The 8,680-nt window shown below is 41.8% G+C and overlaps 1 protein-coding gene across 4 annotated transcripts; it reads right to left on the reverse strand.

Annotated features, from left to right (window-relative positions):
* Positions 1 to 1,525: 1,525 nt before the first annotated feature.
* Positions 1,526 to 8,373, reverse strand: olah (oleoyl-ACP hydrolase). 4 transcript variants are annotated; one of them, XM_038966721.1, is made up of 7 exons: positions 8,277 to 8,373; positions 7,086 to 7,216; positions 4,268 to 4,406; positions 3,946 to 4,045; positions 3,601 to 3,770; positions 2,575 to 2,657; positions 1,526 to 2,229 (listed from the first exon to the last, which is right to left on the reverse strand). In XM_038966721.1, exons 2-7 carry the CDS (start codon positions 7,210 to 7,212, stop codon positions 2,087 to 2,089), a joined length of 762 nt encoding a protein of 253 aa, XP_038822649.1. In that variant the 5' UTR covers positions 7,213 to 7,216; positions 8,277 to 8,373; the 3' UTR covers positions 1,526 to 2,086. The 4 variants fall into 4 exon arrangements, with proteins under 4 accessions (XP_038822649.1, XP_038822650.1, XP_038822652.1 ...); XM_038966722.1 differs by having other exon boundaries at positions 7,086 to 7,213; positions 8,277 to 8,361; XM_038966724.1 differs by having other exon boundaries at positions 8,272 to 8,358.
* Between the last annotated feature and the right edge of the window lie 307 nt (positions 8,374 to 8,680).

Consider the following 8,680-nt stretch of genomic DNA (forward strand, 5'->3'; position numbering starts at 1 on the left):
CCATAGTTGGTTTGTATTTGTATTTATTATGGATCCCCATTAGCTGCTGCCTTCCTGGGGTCCAGCAAAATTAAGGCAGTTTATACAGTTTTAAAAACATTACAATACAATCACAACACACTGTGTGCCCTCAGGCCCCTACCACATATCTACAGTACTAAATCCATGTGTGTATGCGCCTATGTTTGTGTTGCTTCACCGTCCCCGCCGTTCCATAAGGTGCTTTTTTCTTTAATTTGTTTTTGAAATCAAATTTTACTGCTTGCATCAGTTATTTGATGTGGAATAAAGTTCCACGTAGTCATGGCTCTACGTAGTACTGTGCGCCTCCCACAGTTTCCAGAGTCTGATGAATTCATGAATGCCATTTTTATGTATCTGCATCCAGTATGATGGAAGTTAGAGGTCGTTTTGTGTGAAAATTCTAACTAGCTTAGCACAAAGACTAGAAGTCTACAGGAACAGCTAGCATGCTAACACTTGATCAGAACACAAAAGTGACAGATGCACAGATGGTGCCAAAACTGGCACAGATATTCTCCAACCTCCTCACGGACATCAGACGCAGCAGAACGTCATTGGTACAGTAATGGTAACAGACTATGTCCCAAATGGCACCCTACTCCCTACATAGCACTGGTCAAAAGCAGTGCACTATAAAAGTGAATAAGGTGTAATTTGGGAGGCAAACATTGGTATACAGAGGACTATATTGACTATAGCTCAGCATTCAACACCATAGTACCCTCCAAGCGTATCACTTATCATTAAGCTTGAGGCCCTGGGTCTCAAACCCACCCTGTGGAATTGGGTCCTGGACATCCTGACGGGCCGCCCCCCAGGTGGTGAAGGCAGGAAACAACATCTCCATTTCACTGATCCTCAACACTGGGGGCCCACACGGGTGTGTGCTGTCAGGAAAATAACCTCTCACTCAACATCAACAAAACAAAGGAGATTGTGGACTTCAGGAAACAGCAGGAGGGAGCACCCCCCAGCCACATCAACGGAACAGCAGTGGAGAAGGTGGAAAGTTATGTTCCTCGGCGTACAAATCACTGACAAACCCACACAGTGTGGTGAAGGCGGCGCAACAGCGCCTTTTCAACCTCAGGAGGCTAAAGAAATTTGGCTTGTCTTTCCAAAACCCTCACAAACTTTAACAGATGCACAATTGAGAGCATCCTGTCGGCCTGCACCTCCCAAAACCGCAGGGCTCTCCAGAGGGTGGTGTGGTCTAGACAACGCGTCCGGGGGCAAACTACCTGCCCTCCTATACACCTACAGCACCCGATGTCACAGGAAGGCCAAAAAGATCATCAAGGACAACAACCACCTGAGCCACTGCCTGTTCACCCCGCTATCATCCAGAAGGCGAGGTCAGTACAGGTGCATCAAAGCTGGGACCGAGAGACTGAAAAACAGCTTCTATCTCAAGGCCATCAGACTGTTAAAACAGCCATCACTAGCTGCTGCCTACATATAGACTAGAAATCACTGGCCACTTTAATAATGGAACACTAGTCACTTTAATAATGTTTACATATCTTGCATTACTCATCTCATTTGTATATACTGTATTTTATACTATCTATTGCATCTTAGTCTATGCCACTCTGTCATTGTTCATCCATATATTTATATATTGTTATTCCATTCCTTACTTAGATTTGTGTGTATTAGGTATTTGTTGTGGAATTGTTAGATATTACTTGTTAGATATTGCTGCAATGTCGGAACTAGAAGCACAAGCATTTTGCTACACTCGCGATAACATCTGCTAATCATGTGTACATGACCAATAAAATTAGATTTGATTTGAGGACTAGTCAGGCAATCTCTGGATTCCATTTTAGGCTGAAATACATCTTACATCACTCGTAAAATCCTAAACACATTGGCTAGATTCACATGGTCAACAAACCCTACTTCCATCATTTGCATTATTGCGCAAAGGCACAGATACTACTGTTGAAATGCTTCTTGGACTCCCTATTCTTCAAAAAAATTAAGTAAAACTGGTTGTGTCACTACAATGAAAACATAACATGATACATTTCCTTTACTGCCACTGTGCCCTTCATAGCTACAAGTAGTCCATTTCCGCCATCTCCAGATACTTCGTGATGTAGTCCAATATGACCGTCTCATTGGCTGCATCTTTTAAATAAAAGTGAGCTCCGGGTAGCATTTGCACTGTAAAATCTCCAGATGATATGTCTTTCCATGCTGTTAAATGAGAAAAGGGAAAGACACATACCACATTTACAGTTGCGATGGAAACAGATCACCATTCGGTTTCAGCAACTACACTTCTAAAGCAACTTCAAAAGGATCACAGGATTGATGAAGACTTCTCTCAAGACCTTACACAAACAGCCAGGAACCTACAGCTGAACTGTGCTCATCACTTAGGACTCTTAATGGCCATGTTTTCTTTTTTTACACATGTGCAGTACTCATACAGTCATGCAATTTGTGTTAATCACAGGGTGTTACAGCAGTGTAACTTATGGAGAGAATCGCTAGACATCACATGGAAAGCAGACATGCACGAGACAGCAGAGCTCTGACCTTGTAAGTCATGAGGCATGTCCTGCTTTCCATCGAAGCATGTGACTGGGCATGAGAGGAGAGGACTCTCTGGCCGGTCACACCTGGAACACAAGAACAATCTTTATTACATATTTATACATGTGTAATAATTTATACAAAAGCAGCTCAAACATAGACCATGTTAGAATTAAAGAGCGGCTGCCTTTAAAAAGCAACGAATCCCTTTGAAAACGGGCTATGTAGCATCGATTAAAGTCAAAAACAGTTATTTTTGTTACAAAGTCAGTCTCATCTAAAATGGAGTTTGGAACATCCAGGCGCCACAATGGGTAAATTCATGTGACTGTATTTTCCCACTAACATGGGGTGAACAGCTGCGGTGATTGCACTCTATCCAATAGCATAGACAGTGAAACAGACCTGCCCAGCAACTCCGACTGATTAAGACATCTTGCACTTTTTTTTTTTTTTTTTACTTGAGAAATACTCCAAACAATTACTCAAATAAAACATCCGACAAAAAACATCAACATTTATTACAGATCTCGTGAGTTATCTTAGATTCATTCTGAAGATTTTGAGGAAGTGAAATAGGCTACAGTGTCTCATGGGGGACAAACATTAACCAACCGCGGAACCGGTCAGGAAACACACCTCCAAGACTGAAATCTTGTTTTTCTAATGAGAAACAGAAAAACACACGTGCCAATCGGCGTGTTCAGATGCTCTTTAACTCCATAGCCATTGAATTATACAGTGCATTATAGGGAAATAATGCACGCCCTTCTAGACAAATCAGAATTGAGTATTCAACAATGCCATGGTATAAGGGGTAATAAATGTGTTGCAAATTAACATTTTCAGGCCAGAGATGCTAACAGAATGTGCGTCCCAATAATATCTCCTATCTTCTGAAGTGTGCACTTGTTCACTACTAGGGGAATTGTCCACCATATTTCTTATACCAGCAATTTCCTTTCAAATTAGTGAAAGTGCACACTTTGGGAGGAAAGAGAGAATTGTGACAAAGTTAGAGATGCCCACCTGTAGTTCTCCACCACGTGGAGGTCAGCTTTCAGCGCAGGCAGGAAGAGCTTTACAACCTCAGGATTGGCCAGTAACTCGGGGGGAGTCCCACCAATCCTGGTCATCCACTGGAGGAACTCCTCGTCTGATAAATCACTTCTCTTTGGGGCTTGGATACGCATCTCAGACTAGAAAGGAAGGAAAAACTAAAAGGATGACTGCTTTAGGTCAGTACATTAAGTGATAGCATTTCAAAAGTTATCAGAAATGCCCACATGGTTACATGTCATACAAATGTCGTAGTAAAGTTATATTGTATAAATGCTGTTCCGTTTTTTACATGATCGCTATTATAGTACTCACGTAGGGTGCAGAGGCACCAGACAGGAAGATGTGAATTGGTTCCAGCTTGTGGACTCTTTTCAAAGTATCTGCTACAGCAAAGCTGGTCATGGCGCCAAAGCTGTGACAGTGCAGATGAGCTATAAAAGGTCATCACAATTCTGACAACTTTGGATCAATAAAATGTAGCTTCAGATAAGGACCATGATGACTATAGATCAAACAGTGCCCTCAGTAATTAAGTGTGCCATCAAAAACAAACTGTACTCGTGACAACTTGATTTGGTTCTGGGTGACGAGATTCATACCTAAGTGACACTGATGACACTTTTCGTACTTGTACCTGTGGCCAAAGAAGGCAAACGGTTTCTCCTTGAGCACCGGCAGTAGCACATTGATGACCTCATCTACAATCTGCTCCATGCTTTGAAAGAAGGGCTCTTTGGCTCGAGCCTCCCTGCCAGGAAGTTTGACAGCAAACACTAGCAAAGAGAAAAGTGGGAGATACATTGTCTGTATTACAGACATTTCCTTTCTCCTTTCCCTTCACAAAACCTACAGCTCATGAATCGTGATGCAACTTCAATGAACCAATCCTATTTTTATAACATAATTAGAGCCCGACCGATATGGTTTTCTTGGGTCCGATACTGACTTTAGGGAGGAAAAAGTCACCGATTATCGATATTGTTTTTTTAGAGGTGGAATGAAAAACGTAATTTTTTTTCCTACACAAATTGTGCTCCAAAGGATTAACAGATACTCTAAAGGATGATTTCTTAACTAAATATTAAAATGATTTGTGGTTTACATCAAAAAGCTACTATATCCTCGACAAATACAAAACACTTGTTCAGTTTACATTCTTGGGTAGAACTTAAAGATTTGTCCATCTATAGCAGAGGATAAAAATGCAGAATTGTTTTGTTGCTGAAGCACCACAAGCAAACTAATAAACAAGAAGGGATGAATGAATTACACCGTCTCAATACATCTGAAACGTCACTGTTCACAACCTATTTCAGTACCATGCAGTTCATGTCACCACTAGGTGTCAGCATTTGTTTGGAGTAGATTCAATGCAGTGCTTTTCAATTCAAACTTTATTTGTCACATGCGCCGAATACAACAAGTGTACTAAAAATAAATTAATAAAATGCAAATTAATTACTTAAAAATCATACAATGTGATTTTCTGGATTTTTGTTTTAGATTCCGTCTCTCACAGTTGAAGTGTACCTATGATAAAAATGACATGCTTTGTAAGTAGGAAAACCTGCAAAATCGGCAGTGTATCAAATACTTGTTCTCCCCACTGTATATGTATATACTGTATATATATATATATATATATACACACACAGAAGTATGTGTACAACCCTTCACATTAGTGGATTTGGATATTTCAGCCACACCCGTTGCTGACAGGTGTATAAAATTGAGTAGACAGCCATGCCCACACAGCCATCTCCATAAACAAACATTGGCAGTAGAATGAGCTCAGTGACATTCAACGTGACACCATCATAGGATGCAACCTTTCCAACACAAGTCATCCGTCAAATTTCTGCCCTGCTAGAGTTGCCCCGATCAACTGTGCTGATATTGTGAAGTGGAAACGTCTAGGAGCAACAACGGCTCAGCCGCAAAGTGGTAGGCCACACAAGCTCACAGAACGGGACGCCCAGTGCTGAAGCGTGTAAAAATAGTCTGTCCTCAGTTACAACACTTACTACCGAGTTCCAAACTCACTACCGAGTTCCAACGCCAGCACAATAACTGTTTGTCGGCAGCTTCATGAAATGGGTTTCCACAGCCGAGCAGCCACACAAGCCTAAGATCACCATGCGCAATGCCAAGGGCCGGCTGGGGTAGTTTAAAGCTCGCTGCCATTGGACTCTGGAGCAGTGGAAACGCGTTCTCTGGAGCGATAAATCACACTTCCCCATCTGGCAGTCCAATGGACAAATCTGGGTTTGGCAGATGCCAGGAGGACACTACTTGGCCCAATGCATAGTGCCAACTGTAAAGTTTGGTGGAGGATGAATAATGGTCTGGGGATGTTTTTTTTTTAATGGTTCGGGCTAGGCCCCTTAGTTCCAGTGAACTAAAATCTTAACGCTACAGCATACAATGACATTCTAGCCAATTCTGTGTTTCCAACATTGTGGCAACAGTTTGGGGAAGGCCATTTCCTTTTTCAGCATGACAATGCCCCCGTGCACAAAGCAAGGTCCATACAGAAATGGTTTGTCGAGATCAGTGTGGAAGAACTTGACTGGCTTGCACAGAGCCCTGACCTGAACCCAATCGAACACCTTTGGAATGAATTGTAACGCCCAACATCAGTCCCCGACCTCACTATTGCTCATGGCTGAATGGAAGCAAGTCTCTACAGCAATGTTCCAACATCTAGTGTAAAGCCTTCCCAGAAGAGTGGAGGCTGTTATAGCAGCAAAGGTGGGCCCAAATCCATATTAATGCCCATGATTTTGGAATGAGATGTTCGACAAGCAGGTGTCCACACACACTACATGCCCAAAAGTATCTTGCCGGCTAGATAGAGCCTAACTACATAGCTGTCTAGCTAGCCAGCTAACGTTAACTAAGTGAGAATGGGATGAGGACAGGGCTGTTTGCTTGGTGAAGTGTACTTTTGATTATTTACTTATTCAAATATGCTGTCACTAGCTGTGGCAAGTTACTCACCATCAAACCCCCATGCCTACTCTCTCTCTCGACTTAGGGCTGAACGTTGTTCAATGAGCAGCTCGTAGAGTGCCATCTTTAGACAACCATTGAACAATTCTAAAAATTACAGCAAATGAGAAGACTTACTGTATTCGTTAATTCTATGTATATAATATGGCAGGTTTATATGAGAAGACTTACTGTATTCGTTAATTCTATGTATATAATATGGCAGGTTTATATGAGAAGACTTACTGTGTTCGTTAATTCTATGTATATCATATTGCAGGTTTATATGCGGAATAAAGACCAACACAAATATTTCTGTGAAAGGCTAATATTGGCCGATAATATTGGTCAACCGATTTATCGGTCGGGCTCTAAAAATAATAGTACCTTATGTAAAGCGCCTTTGGGTCTTTGAAAATGGCTATGTAAATCCAATGTATTATTATCATCATAATCATTACCTTCAATGGAGGTGAGGATTTTCCCCCAGCGTGCATAGTGTATGGAGCCTCCACCTGCCCATGGGAAGCATATCAGCCTGGCCACGGCATCAGGTCTCTTACTGAAGCAGTTGATCACCTTGTCCATTCTACTATATTTGACAAGAGAAATGAGGATAAGGAATAGGCCTATGTATAATGCGGTAAAATTGAAGATGCTATTTGCTAAGGCCAGCATCCCGGAGTCGCCTCCTCACTGTTGACCTTGAGACTGGTGTTTTGCTGGTACTATTTAAGTTGCCAGTTGAGGACTTGTGAGGCGTCTGGTTGGTTTCTGATTGCCCAATGTCAAACAAACTAAAACGCCTAAACAAAACCATGTGTTAATGCAAGTAATTTGTTTATTGGAGAAAAATGCTCATGTTTAATCCATTATTGATTATCAAGAAGCATAACTTTTCTCTCAAACTTCATAACACTTTCGTCTTCCAACAACATGCAGGAGAAAACAGCGCAATAGCCACTCGCTCTAACCGCGCCGTGAATAGGGTATATTCAGTAGTCTTTATCCCTGGTATAGACTCGGGCCCTAATCAGCATGCTCTCATAAATGAGATGACTACGCACATCATGTTTCAGACATATCAAGTTATGGTAAGCTACTGCAGGAATATCATCGAATGTTCGCAGTCAAACAACCAATAATACTGCGTGCCTCCGGTTATTTTCCTGTTTTTGGTCCAGACTGGCACCACGTCACGAATGGAATCGGACCGAGAGCACCATTTTCGAGCGAACCACGGTGCGTTGTTGGTGCGCTCCCGTGTGCCGATAGAGTTCACACCTGTCCAAATGAACCGAAATAAGGGCGAATATGCGCCAGAGTTCGTAAAAAACGCTCGAAACCAATTTGGTGCGAAAGCCCCCTTTACTTTCCTGTGCATCAGGATGCAAAGGTATAATGGAACAAACTGACGACATCTACCAAACAAACACACCAAAACGCAAACTTTTTTTTTTAATACCAGGTGCAATGTATAGGTTTATAAACTACCGCAAACGAACCATGTTTGTTTGGATTTTGGTCACATTACTGCCAAATCCAGTTCTTACACTTGATGTAGCTTACTAAATCTCAAGTCACTGAAGAATTTCGAAGAGTAAACTAGTATGTCATACTGTAAATACCTTTCACATTTTTAAATACCTCACATTTTCTCAAAGCAATTCCTTCAAATCGAAAGCTTCCTGGTTCTTCTCTTCCTTTCCTCCTTCTTTTTTCTTCTTCTTCTTCTTAGCGAATTGGCTGGCAGATCGCATCCAACTTTTAGATGCATACACTGCCACCTACTGTGCTGGTGTGTGAGGCCATTCACGGCCTACCGATTTTCAATTCTTAAGTAATACAAAATTGGGAAAAAGGAAAATTGCCCTGCCAACTATTAGCCCTCTCTAAAAAAACACCAACCCATTCCACTATTTAACCCTATCTAGTCCTATTCCAGAACCAATGGAGGCTGCTGAAGGGAGGACAGCTCATAATAATGGCTGGAACGGTGTAAATGGAATGGCATCAATCACATGGAAACCATGTGTTTGATGTATTTGATACCATT

Source organism: Salvelinus namaycush, chromosome 27 (genome assembly GCF_016432855.1).
Source record: "Salvelinus namaycush isolate Seneca chromosome 27, SaNama_1.0, whole genome shotgun sequence".
NCBI lineage: Eukaryota > Metazoa > Chordata > Actinopteri > Salmoniformes > Salmonidae > Salvelinus > Salvelinus namaycush.

Bases quoted from the DNA above. Each gene is read 5' to 3' on its own strand.
- olah (XM_038966721.1), bottom strand. From the start codon at position 7,212: ATGGACAAGGTGATCAACTGCTTCAGTAAGAGACCTGATGCCGTGGCC. The intron at 4,046-4,267 runs GTACAAGTACGA...GCACTGTCACAG, and splicing joins TTTGCCTTCTTTGGCCACAG to CTTTGGCGCCATGACCAGCT. The intron at 3,771-3,945 runs GTGAGTACTATA...CTTCCTTTCTAG, and splicing joins CTGGTGCCTCTGCACCCTAC to TCTGAGATGCGTATCCAAGC.